The sequence below is a fragment of the Penicillium angulare genome (assembly GCF_028827245.1).
Source record: "Penicillium angulare strain IBT 27051 chromosome Unknown utg000005l_segment0_segment0, whole genome shotgun sequence".
In the NCBI taxonomy this organism is placed as follows: domain Eukaryota; kingdom Fungi; phylum Ascomycota; class Eurotiomycetes; order Eurotiales; family Aspergillaceae; genus Penicillium; species Penicillium angulare.
Window position 1 is genome coordinate 2,148,055 of NW_026623164.1, and position 24,123 is coordinate 2,172,177.

Consider the following 24,123-nt stretch of genomic DNA (forward strand, 5'->3'; position numbering starts at 1 on the left):
TCAAGTCAAACACCACTGCACCCCCACAACTTACAACCTACCTCCTCAACACATACAGACGCCAAAATGGGTTTCAATCGTCCCGGCATTGCATCCATGTCCCTTGGCCGTCCATGGCTCCACGACCTGCCCGGCAAACTAATGCAAGCGGCCGCACACGGCTTCGAGGGAATCGAGCTCTTCTTCGACGACCTGGACTGCTACGCCCAACGAACATTTAACGGCGACCACTTAGAAGCTTCTCGACAGGTCCGCCGCCTCTGCGAGCGTCTCAAGATGACCATTATCTGTCTCCAGCCATTCTCAATGTACGAAGGTCTTATCGACCGCGCAGAGTCCGATCGTCTCGTGACAGAAAAGCTTCCAATATGGTTCACCCTCGCACGAGCACTAGGCACAGACATGATCCAAGTACCATCTAACTTCCTGGGGCCGGACCCCAAGACCGGCGCCGCCCGCACGACAGGCGATCGCGCCATTATCGTTGCAGACCTTCAGCGCATCGCTGATATCGGCGCTAAGTCCGGATTCCGATTTGTCTATGAGGCTCTATGCTGGGGTGACCACGTTGATACCTGGGAAGCATCATGGGAAGTAGTCCGGGACGTTGATAGACCTAATTTCGGTCTTTGTCTGGACTCCTTCAACATTGCCGGTCGTGTATATGCCGATCCCGCCTCTCCATCCGGCAAAACACCAAATGCCGCAGCTGATCTTGCCGCGTCATTGGATCGTCTCCGCAACGCTAAGATCGATCCTGCTAAGATCTTCTACGTTCAACTCGTTGACGGTGAACGTCTTGATGCACCACTAGACGAGAAGCACCCATTCCACGTTGCGGGCCAACCAGTTCGCATGTCTTGGTCTCGTAATGCGCGCCTTTTCCCATTCGAGGAATCCCGCGGTGGCTATCTGCCTATTCTAGATGTTGCGCGGGTCTTCTTTGAGGATCTTGGTTTCACTGGATGGGTCTCATTGGAGCTTTTCAGCAGGACCCTCGCTGATCCTGATCCGTTTACTCCTGCTGATCATGCACGGAGGGGTATGGATTCTTATAACAAGATGGGATCTATTTTAAAATGGGAGAGTCAGACTGAAACACCTACACCTTTGCTTGGGGAACCTTCTTCTCCTGTACAGCACCGTCTATAAATCTGAATGAATGAATGCATACGAATCATAAGAACAACATGAAGCATGGGATCGATGGACCGTCGTCTTTATATCTGGTTTCATTGACCATCAACTCATAGAACTGCGTTAGAACAGGTCTTATATGTACATATCTCCAACTTTTCGAGTTTAAATGTGAAAGTTATTCCCACAATATGCATACCCCATCTCCCATACTAGTGAAGGTAAAATATAAGTAAATAATATAAACATTCTTTAGTCTATTCCCCGAATGTATACAGTCCCGGTCCTTGTTCTCTCTCATTAATTTTGTCGATCTCGTACCAGAAGACACCGACAAAATATTCTAACTTTGACGATGATCAGAATCCACTATCCTTGCAAGTCGCATCGTCGAGAGCAAATTCTCAGCCGCGTTTGAATGAGCATGAATTCCACCACCGTGAAACAACTTCGTAGCATCCTTCCCAATATGCTCCAGCAAATACTTCTCTCCACCAGGATGATGGCCCACAAAATCTTCAACATTATGCACAACATCATCAACAACAAGTAAGCAACGCCCACTCTTGACATATTCAATATACTCTCCAAAGCTCCAAGCCGGCAGCTGATCAATTGGCGTCCCCCAAGAAATCTCTTTTCGCTGAAGTTCCATCCGTCGCTCAATCTGCTGAAATTGACCCTTCTGAATCTCATTTTCAGGAAACCGTTTCAAGTCCGAAGCAAGGTTAACCTTTTCACAGAGCCAAATGAACCACTTCGTCGGATCCCATTGATACCATCTAATTCCATTCCGGTAATCAACCGGAAACTCATGGTGAAAATTATGATATCCCTCTCCCCAAGTGACAAGCGCAACAAACCAGCTGTTTCTCGGCGACAGCTTATTTGCAAAAGGTTGATCTCCAGCCCAGTGAGCGAGAGAATTGACACAGAAGGTTCCTTGTTGAATTACGAACAGTCGGACGCAACTAGCCCATATGAATCCTCCAGCGAAGTCATCAAACATGAGTCCACATAATACCGTCGGGAATACATATGCCGTCAAAAAGAGTAGCATGAGGTAGTGTTCACGCTGCCACATGATGATATAATCATTTGAGAGATCTTGAATTTCCACTCGGCCTGTTTGTTCTGGTTTTCGTCTAACCACGACCCATCCGTAATGGGAATAGAAAAGACCTTTATGGGCAGAGTATGGATCTTTGTCGGTATCTGTATAGCGATGATGCGCTCGATGATCCCTGCACCATGTCCTAATCGAGCCCTGTCCTGCACTAGCTCCTGTAATTGCTAGAGCAATTTTCAGAAACGTCCCCGCGGAATAGGCCCGGTGTGCCCAAAGGCGATGATACCCTATTATCTCGTTAGAAGAGGACCCAGTATGTAAGCGACCAATTCGATTTACCAGCAGTGATACTAATCCCACCGACCGTCCCGTAAACGCAAGCAAAAATTGCAGTTCGAGACTGTAAAGGTACCCACAGGCTGCCGATGACCATAGCAACCATGGGTATTCCGCCAGTGAACCATAGCCGAATCCAGTCAATTTGATCGCCTAGCACACGTATGTCTCCTAGCACCTTACCCAAGGTAGACATATGGTGAGCGGTGAGCATCTTGATCAGTGAACACTTATAAGAACGAAAATATTTTACCCAAATTAAGGGCTGAGAGGGTGCTTATACATTGGCCTGGTTATATCATATGGTTAGACAATTGTACTTGATGCTGCGCGTCAAGTACACGCAAAACAAAGCAACAACAAAAATAGAGTTTTTCGTAGAACAAACTAGTCATTCGCATTAATAAACAAAATGTGAGGGGTCAAATATTCACCAAGACAGCCTAGGGAACTGGTAAAGAGGAAGATTTTCCCTGACCATCCCGAAATTCACAGATCTAATGAGATGCGAGGGAAGATAGCTGAGTTAGTGTAACACAACTTCCGGTGAACTAGTCTACCTATCTCAGAACTAATCAAGTATTTATTAGGTTTGGTGGTGGCAAAATATCAGAGGTGCTTTTTCGAAGTCTATGGCTTAAATCCTTCGGCTGCATTGATCTCTAGTAAGTAGTTTTTGTCGAGACCGGATTGTCTTTAGGTAGAATACTCCTTATTTAAAAATTGGCTTTAATGATATCCTGCATAAGCAAGGGATAAATTGAATGCAGATGTATTCACAAAATCGTCATGATCTACCACTGTATCACATCGCACCTGCATACGCGCCGAAAAGGCAGTTTATCTTATCCTATCGCCTATTGTCTTCCCATTTAAATATGCAAACTGTTCCCACCAAAATACATACCTCGACCTATTATACTAGTGAAAGTAAAATATATATAAATATTCTACAATGTATTCGCTGAATATATACCATATACATAGCAACTGTACAGAACTTGAAGGCCATAACGGCTCAAGCTTACGATTGACGCCTGCCTAGTATATAAGGTCTATAAGACACCACCATGAAAGATATGTGCAGCATATATGTAGTTGGTTGGCTTAATTGAACAATCTAGCACTGGAGGCAGGCCTTATTATAGGGATTCCAGTATTTTACCTGTCTGCCTACATACTATAAATCATGCATGAACTGGATAGACCCATGGCCTAGTCTTCGGTACACCTGCAAATGCACCCGCAAAGCAGCTTATCTTATCTCCTATCGCTTATCGCTTGGTGGCGGGCACGGAATGTCCACTGGCCCCGCGACACCGACAAGCCCTTCACACTATCTCTTCATATTCCTGTACCCTGTTCGCCCAGCTACCCTAAATCCCTAATGGGAAGCATCGAAGAAAATTGTGCCTCACTCCGGGCACAGATAGCCACCACCGAAGCCCAACTAGCCAATCTCAAACGCGAGCTTGCGCGCGCCGAAAGTCAAGCCGCGGCGAACTCGGAGAATACAGCGCCCGCGGGAAGCGCCGAGGAACATTCGAACTCACAATCGCCATGGCCCTTACTACAGGAGGAATATAAGCGGTATGGTCGACAGATGATCGTATCTCAAGTTGGTCTTCCGGGTGAGTGAAGCTATGCTGCTGGAATGTTGGAAGGTCATACCCACTAACGATTGACTTGTTGTTATTGAACTAGGTCAGCTTAAGTTGCGTTCTGCGAAAGTCTTGCTCGTTGGAGCTGGTGGACTTGGATGTCCGGCAGCTCAATATCTAGCTGGGGCTGGCGTGGGGACTATTGGAATGATCGATGGGGATGAAGTTGAGGTGTCAAATTTACATCGCCAGGTCTTGCATCGGAGTTATAATGTGGGGAAGTATAAGGTGGACAGTGCAATTGAAACGCTAAAGGAGTAAGTTCTGTTCCTTCTATGAGTTGCAACTTGAAATCATATTCTAATGAAACAGTCTCAATCCCCACGTAACCTATACTCCTCATCGAGCCCACCTTACCTCAGACAACGCGCCTACAATCTTTAAAGACTACGACATCATCCTTGACTGTACCGACAATCCCGCTTCCCGATACCTGATCTCCGACACTGCAGTGCTCCTAGGAAAGCCACTAGTTTCAGCATCTGCACTGCGCACAGAAGGTCAGCTTGTCGTGCTGAACCATCCTCCCCGACCACCCGGTGATAAATATGGCGGTCCGTGTTATCGATGCGTATTCCCAAAACCCCCACCAGCGGACAGTGTCGTCAGCTGTGCGGATGGTGGAATTATCGGCCCAGTAGTTGGTACTATGGGTGTTTTGCAAGCGCTAGAGGCGATCAAGGTCATAACAACACCCGATATCGATCCACAATTGGAAACATCCTCGAAACATGATCCTCCAGTTCTTCATATCTTCTCAGCATATTCGAATCCTTTATTCCGCACAATCCGCCTCCGATCCCGTCGGCCCAATTGTGCAGTCTGCTCTGCTGCTGCGACTATCTCACTAGATACAATCAAGTCAGGCTCTACGGACTATGTATTCTTCTGCGGCTCGGCGAGCTTACCGTCACTGCTGGGACCGGACGAACGTGTCACGCCTAAAGAGTACCGTGAAAAGCACCCAGAGTATACTCAGAGTGGTGATGAAAAATCACTTAGAAGTCCGCACACCATTATTGACGTTCGGGATGAAGCTCAATTTGGAATCTGCCACCTCCAAAATAGTGTGAATGTGCCGATTTCGAAAGTCCTCGCCTCAATACCTTCGCAAGGTTTGGATTCTGACAAGACTGATCAATCGATACATCCAGTCGCGCCTTGGGTTCCACAAAAAGTTGCAGGAGAGGATTCTAATGATCCCATTTACGTAGTTTGCCGCCTCGGAAACGATTCTCAGATTGCTGTCAAGAAGTTGAAAGACATGGGTTTGGATAGAAGTGGCCGGCGATTTATCGGTGATATTCGAGGTGGTTTCCGTGCATGGAAAGAGCAAATCGATCCTCAGTGGCCTGAGTATTGATGTGGAAATTTTGTATTTCCATGGAGCTTAGCAACTTTCCATCATCGTCAAGGACATATCAACCCAACCCCATGTGAAATGGTGGCATTGTATATAAGAATTACTTCAGTCTTACGAAGAAGCATGGTATTAGAGCTTTCCCCTCGAAATCTCAGGGCGACTTTTTTATCAAGTCAATATATGCCAAAAGTGTATGTGTCTCTCATTTTATCGTACTTATGCTTGCACCTAGGCTGTTTTTATTTTTAGCATTGCTTGTCCCACTCAATGGGGGGTCTGTAGTATACGTGGGAAATGGCAGTCGTGGGGAAACCCCCATTTTTGCATGGGCCGATGGGATATCGCCAACCTCAAGTTGAGCTGCAATCCTAGGATTATAAGATATATCTTCGAGTTATTTAATTTCTTTATTTTTGAATATACTTACTAGTATAATATGAAATATTTCTCAAAGAAATTTCTTCATTTGTCTTCTAATTGTCTTTCCAGTTGTCTTTTTACTTGATTTTCTATCTGTATAAAGCATACAGTACAGATAGGGTTATACTAAGGGATAAAGGTTAATATTGGGTCAGGGGGGGCGGGTTTTCTGCTAAGCTCTATTGTCCTCCGAACCCGTAGAGTCTGACTATTATTCAACCTCGCCAGATCATGATGCCATACGGATCACGATCAGCCTCGCTTACAGAAACCTCAACGCTGCTATCTTGATATACCTCTTCAAATGACGGGGCGGAGGAAGCTCCACCCTGCTTAGCGTTATCTTGAAATGCCTGCAGGGCTGTTTTCCTCTCATTTTGCCACACTTGCGAAACTTGACGAATGAGCTGATTTTGCATGACAGCACGTAGGTATCCGCGTTCAGAGTTGGTGTGGGCCAATGAAATAACGACAGACCCCTTCTCTGTAGCAGCCAGAGCTTCGTGGTGGCTCATCTCTCCAGTGAACAGGAGATCGGGGATTTCGTTTCCGCGAAGAAGCACACCCGAGCCGGAGCCGGGACACATACCGACTGTGCGGATTTTGATATCGTTGATACGCCGACCCTGGGGAGTAGCGATGGGAATTCCACCCGGAAGGCCCACGCCACGGCCGATATGGTCTACCAGTGTAGTGAGAGGCTGGGGCTCGTTGAAGGTAACTAGACGTCCCGAGCCAGCAGACTCGAATCCTTCTGGGATGGAAGGTGGAGGCGAGGGGTTGATCGTGGTTCGAGTGTGAGGTATTTGTTGAGAAGGGTTTGCGGAGGCGGCCGTCGGTACAGATTCAGCTTGCGGATATGTTGGTGCGGAATAGAGAGAGGATGCACAGTCGTGAACAGCGAGCTGTGGGGTCTGGTCGGACTTAAATGTACCGGTCACAACGTCGCAGAGCCAATCGGCCATGCCACCAGGGACAGTGTCAACGGCAGTATGGGGCGAATAGACGCTGATTCCATGCTGAACAAGTCGTAAAAGGGATCGTTGCTGGGTATCATCGAGGGTGATCGATTTTAAACCGCGGAAAATAATCGGATCTAGTATCAAGATTAGTCAAGGGGTTTGAATTGGAAAAGACTTGACAAGGCAGCTATCCCTAGACAGAATAACCCACGTCAAAAATCGGGCTGAAACATACGGTATGCAACAATGGCCGAGTCGGAACGACGGATTGCCTCATCGGCGACTGCCGTGGTTAGGTCAATGGCTAATAGGACTGAGTTCTTCTGGCGACGTGTTGGGTCGAACGGAGCTTCGAGAAGTACTATATATAACAAATTGTTAGTAAAATATGATCCGTGAATCTCATGACCTAGTAATTTTTTTCATCCCACTCACATCCAGTATTGTCAAAGCTCTTATCAGCCAATGCCTCAGGGTACCTGATAGCGGGTCAACATGTGTACGAAGCTCCAAGGGCAAATTTCACGGAGCCAATCACGGCGACATACAGCTTTCTCATGGAGCTAACCACAGCCCGTGTGAATGGTGAACAAGAAGGGGTAGACGACATCGTGGAGTACAGCTGCGCAGCTAAACGCAAGCAATTCATGAACTTTTCAATGATTCGAACTCGAGTACCAGAGAGAAAGTGGGAACCACAACAATCAGTGACGCAGTTGGAGAGGTGGATCCTGGGCAAACGTTTTTCCGTTGAAGTAAGGGACTTCTTTTGTACAGCATCAACGGAGACCAAAGCCATATTATCGACTTAGAGAATAATCATCATTCTTGGCTGATAGTGTGCTTGATGCTTTCACGAGTGTACCTACCACATACAGTCATTAAGAACAGGAGCCCCCCGGGTGTTGAAAATCAAGGATACACAAACAACCAAAGACGCCACCAAATACACAGCCCAAGAAACATTATTACTCAAGCGATGACCGCACTTACTTGCAATTCTACTAACATTTTGAAGAAATTCATGCAATATTTCTAGATTCGATGAAAACAGCTCCATTGACACACGAGTTTACCTGCCAGATGATGAGTTTTACCCATCAGCCATCACTGGAGTTCATACTTGATTCAAAATGACACAACGTTTCAACATGAATTTTAGATACGTGAACTATATACCGTACAAAACAACGAGGCCTGCTCTTGTCTGTCTAGGAACCAATGTTCGGCTCGACTCTGATCCAAGTCGCACATCTTAGGAGCTGGTGGAAATACCAGCAGCTTTAATCAAAAACTGGGCCGCTTCCGTGGCATCATTTCCATAGGTAAGATGAGCCATGACGTTCGCGCCATTTTCGCAAACAGGGTCACCAGTAGCGCAAAACTCCTTCACGTTATCACTTGAAAGCTTGCCAACACTCTCCATCTTCAATGGATCGCCAAATAGCACCGCAGCCGTAACTTGGTCCGCCGTAAGGCTGTTTGCTGCGTTATGCACAACCATGGCACCCTCGGAGTATCCGCCCAGGACGACCTTGGATTTGGGGCACTGTTTGAGGGACTGTTTGACAAGGCTTGCCATGGTGGGACCACCATCTGCGCCCATTGTTGCATCACCCTGTTGGATTACATGGCCGATTAGCACTTGTCAAGATTTCAATCAATATCTGAAAGACGAGATTCATACCGCAGCAGAGGCATCATAAGTTACTCCCTGGATGGTGACTTTGTTGTTTGTCAACGACTGGAGTTTCGTTGCGAGTGGTGGCCCGGCTACAGTTCCCATGTTGCCCAGCTCGCCAGTTCCACGAGCGAAAATCAAAGTCAGTTCTTGACAGTCCTGATTCTCGGTCACGCCATTCTCCGTTGAGGACTCTAGTTGACGCTTGAATCCCGAGGATCCCCCCAGACTAGGGAAGCTGGAAGGGATAGAAAATCCGCTTCCTGGGGAACCCCCCAAGTTAGGAAAACTGGAGGGGGTAGAGACCCCAGTGGGGAAAGAAAAGCCACTACCAGACCCGCCTAGTCCGGATGCCGAACTTGGAAGCTCGCCGAGTAGGCTTGCTAGGGCTCCAAGACCACCGGTGGTTCCAGAACCACCTAGTTGTCGGTTTTCAATTGTCGGGGTGGGAGCCGCCAGGGCAGACCCGACCAGAGAAAGAAGCATTGCGGTCTTCATGGTGTTTAAAGTAATAAATGAAGAAAATCTCCAATTATGATGTTTGAAGTTTGAATCAAGGCTTAAGGTTGGCTTGTGGGACTACCTGTGCAAGGTGTAGAGGAAACGTGTCGGTTTTCTCGGATTATTCGGGAATCCATGACTTTAAATATGGACACTCACTCCGGCCAGAACAAATAATTAGGAAGAAAGTAGCAACCAAAGCTCAAACTTGGTGTCCTTCGCGATCCCCTTCCAATTTCCACGAAACGTTGGAGTTTCTCCACGCAGCTGAAACACTGGTCCCTGTTCAAAAATGTCTATCGTGTTCAATCTTGAGACCCTCCCAGTTGGATTCTACGGAGTACAACTGATTACGATGAAATTCAGGGAGTATAGGTGACACTCTTCAAGGCAAAGCTCGTCTCAATTGCTCCATAGAGATTCAAATTTCAGACTCAACGAAGAATGCACATATCGGCGCTGTTTAGTCTAATTAGCTTGAGAGTCCTACTACTATGTGTTCTGTATTTTAAAATCATTCCACACCTACTAAAGAGGCTGGTTATCCGGATCCCATTGCTGTGGATATGGACTGACCCAAAATTGAGTTCTGCGCCAGGCTCCCGACTAGGGAAGTTCGGCCGCGCCTTAAAAATGGACCCTGCAGATTTACTTCTAGTCGAAACATCTTGCCCATGTAATCACTGTATTTGGGACTGAGGTAGGATAAGGTGAAAAACGAAGATCTTGAAGAAGGATTTAAACAAGTAAAATTCAACAAATATAGCAAAAAATTTAGATTTAACAAAGCCGCGTCAAACAAAGAGCGAGATCAGCCAATAGTGAGAACCATGCACAGCCACGGTAAGTTGGAAACAGCATGACTGTGACCTTGATAGAAGATAGTATACTACCTGCTCATCATAATTCATCCCGATGAAGAATTCTTCCGTTCCGATGGTACAGCATCAATTCCTAGCAAAACGCTTCCTGGAACCGCAATATCATGACTCTAGCCCTCCTCATCCACATACCACCAGTCTCTCGCCTCCCAGTAGCCGGGCGGCTCACAAGATTCCCTCTCTATTAACCCATTTTTGTCGCGTTTTTCATATAGTATATACCAAAAAGCGGGCCACACAATCAACACAGTCCTACGGCCTTCCAACCGAGAAATATCCTCAGAGTCATGCATATCGCAGGCATGCCAATTCTTTGGTGGTGTTTCGGGATCAAATGCTCCGACTGGTGGTCCATTCTCATATGGCCTTATGCCGTGTATGCTTACGTCGATTTTATGCATAAACTGCGCGACCACATACGACTGCGCAGTCACTGGCACGCTTGTAGCACTTACGTAGTCCAAGAACTCGACGGCGTGTATATTGTTCATCTTGCTCCTCCTGGGGGTTACCCTCGGGTCTCATTGGGAAGATAAGACTGTCAGGCGCAAGCATCTTTTTGACGAGTCTGTTGATGTATGCCTCTCGCGTGTTGTGGCTCCGTATGCCAATTGTACGGTCGTTGGCCTCCATGGGTCTCATTTTACCCTATCGGGCTTCTCGAATGCATTCCAAGTCCTCCTTAGAATCGAGAGGCTTAAGGTACTTTTTCCTCATCCACACTGTGGATGTGCACCATTCAGAAGCGCGGGGGTTGTCAACTAATATCGGAACAAATTAGTTGCTGATTGCTTAGTCTTTTGCGCTTTAAAACACTTCACTTATATGGCATAGCGTGTTTCATATTTTGCCAGAGCTTGTGCAAGTCCTCAGCCAGTGGAGTGGGTAGTTCTTTATGATTACCCTCCCATCCGTCTCCAAGGTCCATGTAATAGAACGGGTTCGCCACCAAGTTCTGAAAGATATCTTTGGAGATCACAGCGTTAATGAAGGCTCCGTGGCGAAGGCCCTTCAAGGGAAAGGTAGCAACCATAGTATCCCAGTCAGAATAGAGGCCCCAGTCTCCTAAGTAATCCGTAATCACATACTTTTGCTCTGGGGTCATTCGTGCATCAATCAATGCGGCATGATCAGGGGACATGTCATCGTCACGCTCATCATAATCTTCATCTTTATCCCGATTCCCCTCCTTATTATCCTAATAATTCTCTAAATAGTAATTGTCTATCCACGATGACAGATCGCTTTGCATGATTTCGATTTCACCTTGGGGATTGGTAGCAGCAAATCTAAATTCTCTGAAAGATTCGCTATGATAGGGTGGTTTTGGTGGCTCTCGTTGCGGTTGGACATATGGGTCTTCCACCATAACCCTCCATTTCGGCTTCGAAACATCCACGAGACGATGATCCCATTCAGGATCTTCTGCCGACCTTGCCGATGGTTCATCGTTCAGTTTTCCTCCGATCATTTCGGACGTTTCTGATGATTGCAACGTGTTTGATTGGAATTTACTTTTTGGTTTGCTGTCTAATGGCTCATCATTAATCTTACTGGAGCACTCCTTGCCATCCAGTATGACATTTAGCCAATATGATACATGATAGGTCAACAAAACCTCACCTGTGAGCGTTTCGAATTCTCGAAATCTACAGGCTGGGTACTCTTTTTGGTTTCTGAAGTCTTCATGATATCTGGCTATGTACACACTTACAGTCCAGATGGGAGAACCCGATGGGACTTTCAAGTTCACTGCCATTCGTGAGGGAAAACAGCTTGCCCAATGGGAAGTCAGGCCCGGTTTGATCGTTTAAGTATCATGATGGAAGCACTTGTCGGTCATTCTTTATCTCAAAAAACACAATTATGTTCATCAATTTGATATTATTTTCTATTTTCTATGACCAATTATCTATCATTCAATGTCGAGCATCCATATCAGTAATAAAGTGCTTTCTCAAGTGTAATAAATCGATATGTGGAGCAATTGATCTGTCAGGGTTGCTGAACATAGGATGCTCTCTCTGCATTCACATTTTTTGGGGTAAGAAGAACCGTGGCCTTCTGCTTACCTTTCTTATTTACTGCTTTACTGCCCTCACACTTCAACCGGCATTTGGATATTTCTCCAGCAGCATGCTATACGAATAGTGCTGCTGATCAGCTCTTTTGTGAGCGACGCCTTCTTAATATAATGCTCGTGTAAATGCTCAAATTAAAAGTATATGAACAATAGATCGCTCGTTCGACCCACTTTGGCTCAACACCGGCCCGGCATCACGCATCATGCTGGAAGACGTGGGTCCCGAATCGTGGGGCAGTAAGTTTCCTCCATTCGTATTTCAGCTCTCCTAGGCGTCACTGATTAGACTTTCACTTGATTGGCCTCGTGCTATGGAGACATTCTATTCCCAAGTCCACTATACTCCACCGGTTTCGCTCCAATATTCTCTTTTAGTAGCAACGGTGGAGCTTTTAAAGATGCGTACCGGGCCGGCCAACTCTGAACCTCATTTTCCTGGGGCCCCGGAAAACAATACCCCGCTGCGGAGAGAGTCACTGGGGTTACGACAAGGCACCTATAATACTTCCCGGGGTGAGTAACTATTTGGAACGAGACTCAATTCAGTTCAATCCATCATCGCTCGCATTGCATCGTCGATTTTCTGTCACCTTAAGAGAACACCAGATAATGACTGAGACACCTTCTACCGACCCAGCTACCTTCGGGCAAAAGAAACAAAATGAAGACCATATATCAAGAGCAGACTTCGATTATCAGAATGATATCGATGCAGAGGAAAAGAATGTCATTGGAGATGTGAATCCATTACCTGATCTCCAACGAAGGCTTAAAAGCCGCCATTTAGCTATGATCGCAATTGGTGAGTTTGTCGCACAATGTCCTCAATGGAGCTTACAAGTCTAACTCAAACACAGGCGGTACAATAGGTACTGGTCTCTTCATCGGAAGTGGAACAGCCATAGCCGATGCAGGACCTGTCGGTGCCCTCATAGCGTACATTTTTGTCGGGTCTATCGTCTATTCTGTAATGACATCTCTAGGAGAAGTCGCTACCTTTTTACCTATACCGGGAGCATTTGCTTCATATGCAGCTCGACTAGTCGATCCAAGCCTTGGCTTTGCGATGGGGTGGATATACTGGTTTTCATGGGCATCAACGTTTGCTCTCGAATTAACCGCCACGGGCTTGATTATTCAATATTGGGAGAAATCAATTCCTATCGCAATATTTATCGCAGTCTTCTGGGTTTTAATCATACTTTTGAATCTGATGCCTGTCAGTTATTATGGTGAGACAGAGTTCTGGCTATCCAGTATAAAGGTGAGGAATTCCATATTTTTACGATTCGCCTATATCACTGTTTCTTAACCCCCTTTTTACCCTTATTGTGGAGATATGAAATCTTCCCAGAATGATTTTGGCTAAATTCGAGATATCTAGGTTATTACCGTGATTGGTTTTATGATTTTCGCCATTTGTATGAACGCCGGAGTAGGCCAGGAAGGCTACATTGGATTTCGCTACTGGGTTGACCCAGGTCCCTTCAAAGCATATCTATTGAAAGATCCTAACCAGGATAGCCTAGCAAAATTCATCGGCTTCTGGGCAGTACTCATCAAAGCCGGATTCTCATATCAAGGAACCGAGCTTGTAGGAATCGCAGCAGGCGAGACTGAAAATCCCCGGAAAACAATCCCCTCCGCCATCCGAAAGTCCTTCTTCCGAATCATCTTCTTCTTCATCCTGACAATCTTCTTTATTGGCATTGTTGTTCCATCTAAAGATGGTCGTCTAACTGGCGCTGATGGCAGCGGTGCAAGCGCCAACAATGCGAATTCGGCTCCTTTCGTTATCGCTGCTAAGAGAGCTGGCGTGAGCGTTCTCCCATCACTCATCAATGCAGTACTGCTCACAGTGGTGCTATCTGCAGCCAATTCCAATGTTTATAGTGGCAGCAGAATTCTCGTTGGACTGGCATACGAGGGATTTGCTCCTCGATTCTTTGTTAAAACCACAAAATGGGGAGTGCCGTACTATAGTGTGGGCTTTACGGCACTTTTTGGCCTGCTTGGATTTCTGAATATCTCGAATGCAGGAAGCACGGTCTTCAATTGGCTTATGCAGATTGCTGGACTTGCAGGCTTCATTACCTGGACATCCCTTATTATCTGTCATCTGGGATTCATGAATGCATTGAAAGCTCGTGGCATTTCACGAGATACTTTGCCATATAAAGCAACGTGGCAGCCATATTTGTCCTATTATGGGCTCTTTTTCAACGTCTTGATTATCGTTACTCAAGGATTTACTGCCTTCATCCCGACATTTCAAGTGACTGATTTCTTTATCAACTATCTGAGCTTGATTCTTTTCGCAGTTCTTTATATTGGACACAAGGTTATCGTTCGGCCTGCATTCGTCCGTCCCATTAACGCGGACATTTACACTGGGAGACTTGAATTTGATCAGTGAGAGAGATTCTTCTACATTTCATGCATCCGCTCTGGTCATTCGTGGTAGACCTTAAAGCATCAACTTGTTACATAACTCGATATCCGTCAAGCTGAAGGTGAGGCGGCTAAGTGAATGTTAAAGATCATATGCATATTATATAGATAAATACAGAACAAATCATATACAATGGATGGTCTCAATTCAGACCGTTTATCTTTCCTCACTATTTCTATACAATAAAATTATTTCAAAGCAAACCAAAACTCCTTCCAGCCCATCGAGGCAATTCAGGAATCAAGTACAGTCCTTCTATGATGATACAGAGAATCGCTCAAAGGGTATAGTAAGTTGCCATTTCCTCCTGAAACCAATTATAAGAGTAGTATAATTGCTCCGCCATTTGGGGATCAATCATTGGCATGGCTCCACTGCCATCAACGAGTAATACATCGTCCAAAACAGGGGCCAATGGAACCGGCGGTGCTGGTATCGATGTTGGTGCTAGTGATATTGATGACTGAGGGGGCATGAGAGGTTGTGTTTGTTGATTTTGGTGTTGTTGATGGTGGTGCTGTTGCTGCTGCTGCTGCTGCTGACGATGTTGCTCTTCCAGTTTTTGCTGTTGATAAACCATTTGACTGAAGACCACGGTGCTTTGGTGGCGGAATGTTTCTGCGAGGCGGTTCACTCCGGGTCTTCGTTTTCCAAACTCTTCCAATAATACCACGACTGCCTGGATTCCACGTCGCATCATCTGTTCATCGGGGCACCACGGCGCAGGTTGAGAGTCACGCAATGAACGCGCATTCTGCTCCAAACACCATAGTATAGTGATACCCGCGAAGTAGACTTGACTCAGCGTTAACCAGATCCATTTGAGCTTCCCAACGGAATAGCTTTCCCAGTAAGACCGGATTACTTGGACGCTGGAATCGCCACAGCTGACGATACTAGTCACATCTGGCGTGGGATTGCGAGGGCTGGGCCGATGCATGAGAAGAAGGGTTGTATAATACAAATAATCGTAATAGGAGGTAGAATATAGGAGAGCGGGCGGGTAGACTGGAGCATTCATACGCCAATCGTCCACTTCACGTCGGAATTGATCCATGGTTGCGATAAGCTCTTGTGATGGAGGACGTGGCTGGTTGTTGTATACTATCTCGCTGCAATCAGAATACGGAATCATACAAGAAGATATTGGTCCGGTAAAAAGAATCAAACTTACAGTATCGATAGATCCGTGAAAAGATCCGACGCAGACGAATCACCTGTAGTGGGATGGTCATCGCGCTAGCGCCAGGGGCTTCGGTACCATCCTCGTTCAGCTCTCGTGGGAGACCAACACTAATATCATCATCTGCGATACCCAGCGGGCGGCCCAGAGTACTCGCGATGAGTCGGTCAAGATTGTACAGACTCCAGAAAGCCCGTTTGGCCATTTCCTCTTCGACCACACTGGAATAGGATCGGGCCTTATGAAGACCCAGGCTCGTAGCGAGCCGCATGGCAGCTCCTAGCACATGCCAAATACTTGGACCTGCAGTAGCGAACATAGTATAGAGAGCCAGCCCGAGTAAAGCCCGAACGGCGGGAAGGTCTTCATTCTGCAGTGCAGCTGGGAGTGTCTCCTGGCTCGCCCGGTAAAACTCAGCCGCCCGAGTGGGATCCGCCGAACCGATCAACAGCGAAATGGCAATGATTATATGATAGGCGTTATGCACTTCTGGCGAAGGTTCGCTGCCCGAATAGATATCATGCAGATGAGCCAAAAATTCAGATCGCGCCATAAAAGGGTACTGATAGCCCATGCTATCAAAGTATTGACCAACCACCTGCTCGGCCTCCTCCTGAGATGACAGACGTAGCACCTGGGGTGCGACCGAGGGACGCGCGATAGAAGGGCGGCGATTCTCTAGCTGATCTCTGAATATCTCCCCCACGTTTGGCAGCTCAGCCGCGACTCCAGTGGATGGCTCAGCCGTGGGTACGGTCGCTCCCGACGAGTTTCCGCTGCCATGTGGACTGGGAACTGATGTGGCAGAGACACGACTCCCAGTAGCAATCATGGCCGGCACTTGATACCAGAAGTCCACATCTCCCGCTCCATCCACAGGGGCACCCGTCGGCAGTTCCGCGACTGCGATGCCCGATTTCTGCCGCACCAAGTCCTCCAACCATTGTACTCGTTTCTGAAGGGTTTCAAGCTGGTCTCGGGGCACGGATGAGTTGGCGGCTTGTGGACCGGGGGGAGGAATGGTACAACGGAGTCCAGCACGGGAGCAGGCGGAACAGTTCGGATATCGAAAGTCACATTTTTTCTTGCGTTTGCGACAAAAGTCGCAGGCCGTGGACACCCGTTTTGTGCGTGAAGCTGCGGTGGATGCGACAAGAGCTGCAGATACGGGGTCGGCGGGGGGCTGTACGGTGGATTGCGACCAAGCCGTCGGGGACGGCCCCATTGATTCTAGCCGGAACTTGCCCAGCTGATCACGAAAGTCCTTGTTGCCGGAGCTGTTCATGATGACGGCGGCTCGATCCGCAGTCCATCTCAGCCACCCAGAGTTCACATGCAAGGAGGGGAAGGTTGGGCGTTGAAGGAGCGGAGTGAGGGAAGGCGGAGGGGACAGAGATTGGAGAGTGGGGGAAGTCTCCGGGAAATTGGTTGATGGCATTTGCGCATTTGCACTGCTTCGCTTAGTACGGGAAGCCGATCGCCGATCCAAAGAACTCATTCCGGTGTGATTCTGCGAGGTGCAGTCGAAACAACCTCATGAAACCTTCTTGCGCCACATATGTAAGTCGCATTGCCGGTGACAGTGTGGAATACTGAAAGTACTCTGTTAATCCATTCAATAAACCTATCAAAGGACGTCGAGATATTGAATATATGAAACCTCGGCAATACGAGCCCAGTGGAGTTACATTGCATGTAATTGGGTCTCTATAGGGGTACTAAATCAACACGAGGTCAATATTCACATCTTCATCGGTTCCTGGATGATAAGACCCGGTAAGGCATACATGGATACGAGTGAGGATCTGCAAGGCACAATTTTTGGGCCCATCTTAATGCAAAGCTGCCAGGGACCATTCCTGAGACTGTTTGACCAGATATAGGAGAAGCAGAATAACTACATATGGCTATATATTTAGACATATTGAGTTTATTCATCCATTGTTAAGGTTGGCTTCAATAAATCAAGGCGATCTATAGTCGAAGCCTCTAAGGTTCTCTAATATTAATATAGGTTACTCATCAATACTCCATAGATTAGATTCTTCATCGTTGCATTTCCACTCCAGAGTGGCGCTTGCCACTTCGATGGTGGCTTTTTAACCTTTATGACCTTCCATACTCTTGAATTACTCTTCAGGGCTGCTTAAATTGATTATTTTGAAACGCCGAACATCTAAATCTTCCGAGGTGGGTCGGGATCGACTGCTTTTCATACTATAATGGGCATCCTAGACCCTCGTATTCTCTTCCACTCTTCAGCCCCCAGGCTAAGCCTAAGCCTATTATTCTAGGATATGATTGACATTCCGATCCAATGGCAATCTATCCAGTACTTCGAAGTTACATCAACATTATCGGTTAGAAATCCATAAATAACTCGAGACAGAACCCCCTTTCACACTGACCAGCAGATTCAATCAAACAAAGCATACCTGATAACAAGCCACCATGAAGACCACTGCTTTCTCTCTTCTTGCAGCAGCATGCGCTGTTAAAGCAAGCCCTCTCGAGTCTCGCGCGACTACTGTTCAGGGCTTTGATATCTCCAGCTACCAAGGAACTGTAGACTTCTCCGGAGCCTATGGAGCTGGTGCTCGATTCGTCATGATCAAGGTATATACAAACGAGCCCCTTATTACCTGACTCGGCGTTACTAAATCCCATAACTCTAGGCGACAGAGGGTACCACTTATACCGATTCATCTTTCTCAAGCCATTATGACGGTGCAACCAGCGCTGGCCTCATTCGGGGTGGCTATCATTTCGCCCATCCTGACAGCAGCTCTGGCACAACACAGGCAGAGTACTTCCTAGCTCACGGAGGAGGCTGGTCAAATGATGGCAAAACCTTGCCCGGCATGTTAGATATTGAATATAACCCCTCCGGCTCCACCTGCTATGGTCTGAGTGCCTCAAGCATGGTTTCGTGGATCCAAGACTTTGGCGCAACCTACAACAGCAAGACTGGTCGTTACCCCATGATTTATTCTACTGCCGATTGGTGGAGTACTTGCACTGGTGACAGCACTGCATTTAGCAAGGACTATCCCCTTGTTTTGGCTCAATATAGTAGCTCTGTTAGCACAGTCCCTGGAGGCTGGCCTTATCAAAGCATCTGGCAGAACGCTGACAAGTACACCTACGGTGGTGATTCTGACCTCTGGAATGGCGATGAATCATCCTTGCAGAAGTTTGCCAAGGGATCTTAAGATAGGGTAGTTCTAGCTTACAGTTTTGTGGGTTTCAAGTCGCAACAATATGGATCGTTCATTCTATGTAAACCAGTCTCAGTCTATTGTCTTGCACGCTTTCTACTGTTGAAGTTTTGTTAGACCCACCATAGTCAACAATTGTAAATAGAATTGCGAAGGTAATAACAATCAACCATAGCTGTATATTACCGACAGTAACTCGCGCAGTAGTTACTATGCTGTCGCCATGGAGATGTATTTCTCTCTCCCGACGTCATTGGTCAAGATGCAAACATTGAACCCCTCGCCTACAGATAAGAGATAACATACACATCACACCATCCAAACCACAACCACAACATCACTCCTCTTGATTGTAATTATTACAAAAGTTCATTCGGCACCTCATGGCTAATCTCGACTTCCAATCACCTCAAACATTAGGCTTACCCCTAGCCTTTTATGGCACCGCAACCCACTCTCGAGGACTAAATGAGCTCGAGATCCTGGAGAACTGCTTCATTTTAGTGGACAACTCAGGCAAAATCCAAGCTTTACGACCCAACGTGAACCCCAACCAGATCAACTCCTTGATCTCAGAACTCGGCTACGCCCCAGACGTGTTCCCCGTCAAATACCTACAGCGTGGCCAATTCCTCTGTCCAGGCTTCGTGGACACTCACAACCATGCACCTCAATATGCCCAACGAGGCGTTGGCCGCGGCATAACACTAATGGATTGGTTAAATACAGTCACATTTGCACACGAAGCCAAATTCAAAGATACCGAATATGCCAAAAACATGTATTCGCGTTGCGTATCCGGTTTCCTACAACAGGGCATCACAACAGCTTCTTACTATGGTTCTCTTCACGGGAAAGCCACGCAAATACTAGCCGATACCTGTCTGGAGAAGGGACAACGTGCGCTAGTCGGAAAATGCAATATGAATCGAAATTGCCCGGACTGGTATACTGATTCTTCGGTTCAAGAGTCTCTCGACCAAACTCGAGAGGTGATTCAGCATATACGCAAGATAGATCCAGAAAGCAAGCTAGTCAAGCCTGTTATAACTCCAAGATTTGCTATATCGTGCGAGCCAGATCTACTGCATGGCTTAGGGGTGATTGCCAAAGAACATCCCGAGTTGCCGATTCAAACACATTTTAACGAAGCCCGAGGGGAGATGGAATTTACTCGACAATTATTTCCAGACTTTCGTAACGAGACGGAGCTCTATACGAAATTCGGACTATTGGGCGACCGCACCATTCTCGCTCACTGTATCTTTCTAGAAGAGAACGAGATTGAAGAGATCCGAAAACTTGGCTGTGGAGTCGCTCACTGTCCAGTTTCAAATACAACTATGGATTCATTCATGGTAGCGCCGATACGTGAATATCTACGAAAGGGAATCAATGTGGGTCTAGGAACAGATTGCGGTGGTGGCCATTCTATTTCCATGCTTGAGACCATGCGACAAGCATTTGTAGTTTCAATTGCACGTCAAGAGGCTACCAAGGGTCATGATGTGGCCTTATCTTTGGCCGAGGGGTTCTATCTTGCTACGCTTGGTGGCGCTCAGGTGTGTGGGTTAGACGAGAGGATTGGAAACTTTGCCATCGGTAAAGACTTTGATGCCCTTGAGATTCATACGACTGAACTTGACACGCCCGGGATCATGACCCCGGTTGAAGAAGAAGACACACTGTCTGTGATATTTGAGAAATGGGTCATGACCGGCGATGACAGAAATATTGCGAAGGTGTATGTTCAGGGCCGTTCTGTCAAAACATGAGATTAATGGAGCATTTGATTTTGAAAATCTCTACAATATGAATATTATTATTTAAAATTTTTAATACATGCAGATATGTAGATTTGAATATGCCCTCGTGTGTATAATACAAAAATGTGTTTGTGTATAAAAATGCATATGAACAAAGAGATTTACAATGCAGACATCGACCATACAAGATTAACCTAGAAGCATGATCAACTCCAAGTCCCTCTTTCAGGTCCAAAATAGCCTCTAGCCGGAAGGCCTTTATAAGGTGTGCCTAGGCCATCAGCAGTATTACTAAATACAGTATTTCCCCACCAGCTCAAAGAACCAACCGGCAGGGTAATGCAGAAAAATATGATGACAGTAGAAACGGCCACGCCGCAATCCAGTGCAGCGGACAAGATATAGTCTGAGGTGTAGACGTCAGTAGCGAAACAAGGATACGGTAGGAGAAGGGGTAACACACTGTACTTGGACCACCAAGCGGGTTTGTGGCGGCGTACGAAACCATTGAAAATAGCATTAATCACCCACCAGGATGAAAAGCTGACACCTGTAGCAGGGGGTACCTGACTCATCGCACCAAAGGCGACCGGCCAAGATAGATAGTTCACAGCTTTCCATCGGCGACCGATGAGGTAAGTGGTGATTACGACGACCGGTCCAACGAGGAAGAACCAAAGTAGATTGCTATAGGTTTGACCTGGAGAGAATAAGCGCCTGGGTCCAACCGCACCTACGATATGGTTAGCAACAGGTTAAGTTAAGGGTGCGGACCTAAAGACCGGTTGTGGTAGAGATATTAAGAAAATGGACCAATAGCATACCCCATATAAGAGATGACGAGTAGGTTACTCGGCCATGGGGACAGCTGAAATTCCCCTCCGCATCAGATGTGCAAACTCCATCAATGCGAGTAATCATGAAGACTGTCACGCCGCACTGTACAATAGCTCCAACTAAGGTAGCTAACCCCTGTGCCACAAACAACAACCTAGGTGCAATATGGAGGTAGTGGGCCAGTTTCATATCGGCAACGAACCTATGATGAATCAATTAGCATCACAATATAACCAGTGCGTTTTTAAGAATGATAACATACTCTAGTCCCTGTTGAATTGCAACATATCCATAAAATTTGAACACCATGTTCGCCATTGGCCGACCAAGAAATGCATAGCCACCAATAAATTCTGTGATCAAATTCAACTGATTGCTTGAAATATTGGTCGATCCCTTAATTATACCCACAGGGATAAAATAGACCATCGGTAGTAGAAAAGCGATCAACACAGCCCACGCTGGTAAATCAGTATGCCAAACTTCATTCGTCACAATACTCAAGACGAACATCAGAATGGTGACTACCAAAAACCACCACGAAGGAACTTGCGGGTACATGGACATCATTCGGGCGTGAACATCAGACTTGCTTGTTCCCTTCCATTGTTCCCACATGTCCTTTCCGTGATATAGACCAATGTGGAAGAGGATACCAGTGAGATTGGCGAACGCGACGCCGAAAGTGACCGCATATCCAGCTGGAAGGAACATCGGCGAGTAGTTCCGGTATGCATCTGGATCGACTGATCCATTTTCATTCATAATGCGCGATGTATCGTATTCTTGACCTGTATTGTCGAATGTGTTGGAATTGAGAAGAGGCAAATATGATGAATACCAGGTATTAGTATAGTAGAGAATAGGGCAAATCAACCAGAAGAAGAGAGCAAATGATCCCATCACATTGAGTCCAGCCCAAAACGGCACCAACAGAGGGCTCTGATTAGCATATACCACTTGTGCCCAGTCGAAAGTCAAGACTGACATTCCCAGACCTGTCACCTGGCCGAATAGCTGATTCACCACGACATTTGACGGCACGATCCAGCAAATGAAACTGAAAGTACTGAGGCCAGTGAAGAGATACCCCGGCGCAAAATACCAGGTAGCGCCCGCTAGGAATATAATGAGGAAAAATTTCAGTCGGCTGATTTTCCAACCGTCTGCCATCATATTCTCTCGCGAATGAAGAGTTGTCAACAGCGCCGCATTTGACAGTACCTGCGGCCATATCATTGACGCGGGCGTGACGAGCCAACGAACTGTCATCCCAGCGAGACCGAATCCGAAAAGTTGTGTAGTTATGCACAAGAGTACTTCGAGTCCTCCGTGCGAAGGCATATCATAGAATTTGACTACCGCTTCGATAATTTGCGTGGCAGCAGCGGAACCAATGGAGACATTAGCCATAATGGTGATCAGTCCATGCTCCTTGATATTGAAGTGTCGGTCGGGATTCAGCACACCAATTGGCACCCATCTCGCCCAGGCACATCCTACCGGAAAGGCCAATAGTTGAGCCACCAATGCACTGATAGTAACGCTCGGTTGTCGTAGACTGAAAAACTGATTCAATCCGCTTCCCACCTTTTAATTCGCGGTCGAGTTAGTTAAGTCCGGGCGCGAACAAAGGCGTGGCAAGGTATTTCGGTTCTGGTCGCTTACAATAGTAAATATCAGACCGATCGTCCACATTCGAATCGTATTCACGGGAAGGGATAGGTCATCGACAGGCTGAATGACAGCCCGTACCTCAGGGAACGGAGAATCGTCGGCATCAAAAGGTAAGGTCTTGTCGGCATCCCGGTCGCGTAGAACGGAGATTTCCTCACAATCATCATCAGGGGTTGCCTGTCAACATCCAAAGCTTGTTAAGGCCAAATTTCATTTTAATTTCGAGTACAGAGGATCTGCATCAATTTCCTGCATGTATCAAACCCAGGACTACACGAGATGCACGAGATGCATTAGCCTGAGCACCCCCTCGTGGAGCCCCCGGAGCGAAACGGATACGCCGCGGGCCGCCAAGGATACCCAGAGCTCAATCGCAGTGGGGAGGGAAGTGCGAAAGGATGATCATTTCGTATAAAGCCAGAATATGATACACTAATCTTTAAGAAAGGATTCGTTCCACATACCTGAGACCAGGACTGTCGCCGAGATTTCTCCTCCTCGGTCACATCTTCCATGCTGGCATCCGACCGAAAAAAAAAAGGGTGGGGACTCCCCCAACAGGAGGGAATGCAGGATCACCGAAATCCAATCACAGCTTAAAGTCTAGATCCAATAAGATGGAGAATAGATGAAGGGGGGTTGCGCTACAAGCCGCATGGATCGGAGAGATGCGCTTCAGCCCGCAAGAAAGTCAAGATGTACAAAGGTTACGAAGGTTACAAAGACAAAAATGGTTTGAAAGAGAAAAAATTAATAAGAGAAAACGAGTGTCCACGTCATTACGAACGTTTGTTTTAGCCTCCCATCATAGTACGAACTACGGAGTCCATGGATTTTAATAGGGTATTCTCAACAATCTTTGAATGAATGAAGTTAAGGTATAGATTAGCAGAATT

General features: G+C 46.7%; 12 protein-coding genes across 12 annotated transcripts; 5 read left to right on the forward strand and 7 right to left on the reverse strand.

The window, feature by feature from the left end:
• Nucleotides 1-66: 66 nt before the first annotated feature.
• N7478_008143 (sugar phosphate isomerase/epimerase family protein) lies at nt 67-1,152 on the forward strand (the record flags this gene model as incomplete). Its single annotated transcript, XM_056924357.1, has 1 exon — nt 67-1,152. One exon carries the CDS (start codon nt 67-69, stop codon nt 1,150-1,152), a length of 1,086 nt encoding a protein of 361 aa, XP_056777083.1.
• A 328-nt stretch (nt 1,153-1,480) lies between these two features.
• N7478_008144 (acyl-CoA desaturase) lies at nt 1,481-2,756 on the reverse strand (the record flags this gene model as incomplete). Its single annotated transcript, XM_056924358.1, has 2 exons — nt 1,481-2,493; nt 2,546-2,756. The coding sequence occupies 2 exons, from the start codon at nt 2,754-2,756 to the stop codon at nt 1,481-1,483; spliced, it is 1,224 nt and encodes a 407-aa protein (XP_056777084.1).
• Nucleotides 2,757-3,929: 1,173 nt separating this feature from the next.
• N7478_008145 (uncharacterized protein) lies at nt 3,930-5,566 on the forward strand (the record flags this gene model as incomplete). The annotated part of the gene is made up of 3 exons (XM_056924359.1): nt 3,930-4,173; nt 4,247-4,460; nt 4,516-5,566. The coding sequence occupies 3 exons, from the start codon at nt 3,930-3,932 to the stop codon at nt 5,564-5,566; spliced, it is 1,509 nt and encodes a 502-aa protein (XP_056777085.1).
• A 635-nt stretch (nt 5,567-6,201) lies between these two features.
• On the reverse strand, nt 6,202-7,558 carry N7478_008146 (Nif3-like dinuclear metal center hexameric protein; the record flags this gene model as incomplete). Its single annotated transcript, XM_056924360.1, has 4 exons — nt 6,202-7,082; nt 7,184-7,309; nt 7,384-7,427; nt 7,497-7,558. The coding sequence occupies 4 exons, from the start codon at nt 7,556-7,558 to the stop codon at nt 6,202-6,204; spliced, it is 1,113 nt and encodes a 370-aa protein (XP_056777086.1).
• A 645-nt stretch (nt 7,559-8,203) lies between these two features.
• N7478_008147 (carbohydrate esterase family 5 protein) lies at nt 8,204-9,127 on the reverse strand (the record flags this gene model as incomplete). The annotated part of the gene is made up of 2 exons (XM_056924361.1): nt 8,204-8,566; nt 8,636-9,127. The coding sequence occupies 2 exons, from the start codon at nt 9,125-9,127 to the stop codon at nt 8,204-8,206; spliced, it is 855 nt and encodes a 284-aa protein (XP_056777087.1).
• Nucleotides 9,128-10,121: 994 nt separating this feature from the next.
• On the reverse strand, nt 10,122-10,644 carry N7478_008148 (uncharacterized protein; the record flags this gene model as incomplete). Its single annotated transcript, XM_056924362.1, has 2 exons — nt 10,122-10,444; nt 10,467-10,644. The coding sequence occupies 2 exons, from the start codon at nt 10,642-10,644 to the stop codon at nt 10,122-10,124; spliced, it is 501 nt and encodes a 166-aa protein (XP_056777088.1).
• A 184-nt stretch (nt 10,645-10,828) lies between these two features.
• On the reverse strand, nt 10,829-11,482 carry N7478_008149 (uncharacterized protein; the record flags this gene model as incomplete). The annotated part of the gene is made up of 2 exons (XM_056924363.1): nt 10,829-11,209; nt 11,378-11,482. The coding sequence occupies 2 exons, from the start codon at nt 11,480-11,482 to the stop codon at nt 10,829-10,831; spliced, it is 486 nt and encodes a 161-aa protein (XP_056777089.1).
• Nucleotides 11,483-12,703: 1,221 nt separating this feature from the next.
• N7478_008150 (uncharacterized protein) lies at nt 12,704-14,510 on the forward strand (the record flags this gene model as incomplete). Its single annotated transcript, XM_056924364.1, has 3 exons — nt 12,704-12,896; nt 12,952-13,358; nt 13,479-14,510. 3 exons carry the CDS (start codon nt 12,704-12,706, stop codon nt 14,508-14,510), a joined length of 1,632 nt encoding a protein of 543 aa, XP_056777090.1.
• Nucleotides 14,511-14,823: 313 nt separating this feature from the next.
• N7478_008151 (putative C6 transcription factor) lies at nt 14,824-17,227 on the reverse strand (the record flags this gene model as incomplete). Its single annotated transcript, XM_056924365.1, has 2 exons — nt 14,824-15,650; nt 15,721-17,227. The coding sequence occupies 2 exons, from the start codon at nt 17,225-17,227 to the stop codon at nt 14,824-14,826; spliced, it is 2,334 nt and encodes a 777-aa protein (XP_056777091.1).
• Nucleotides 17,228-18,180: 953 nt separating this feature from the next.
• N7478_008152 (lysozyme) lies at nt 18,181-18,941 on the forward strand (the record flags this gene model as incomplete). The annotated part of the gene is made up of 2 exons (XM_056924366.1): nt 18,181-18,345; nt 18,405-18,941. 2 exons carry the CDS (start codon nt 18,181-18,183, stop codon nt 18,939-18,941), a joined length of 702 nt encoding a protein of 233 aa, XP_056777092.1.
• Nucleotides 18,942-19,330: 389 nt separating this feature from the next.
• On the forward strand, nt 19,331-20,722 carry N7478_008153 (putative guanine deaminase; the record flags this gene model as incomplete). The annotated part of the gene is made up of 1 exon (XM_056924367.1): nt 19,331-20,722. The coding sequence occupies one exon, from the start codon at nt 19,331-19,333 to the stop codon at nt 20,720-20,722; it is 1,392 nt and encodes a 463-aa protein (XP_056777093.1).
• A 197-nt stretch (nt 20,723-20,919) lies between these two features.
• On the reverse strand, nt 20,920-23,742 carry optF (uncharacterized protein; the record flags this gene model as incomplete). Its single annotated transcript, XM_056924368.1, has 5 exons — nt 20,920-21,413; nt 21,538-21,752; nt 21,813-23,140; nt 23,219-23,404; nt 23,692-23,742. The coding sequence occupies 5 exons, from the start codon at nt 23,740-23,742 to the stop codon at nt 20,920-20,922; spliced, it is 2,274 nt and encodes a 757-aa protein (XP_056777094.1).
• Nucleotides 23,743-24,123: the final 381 nt, after the last annotated feature.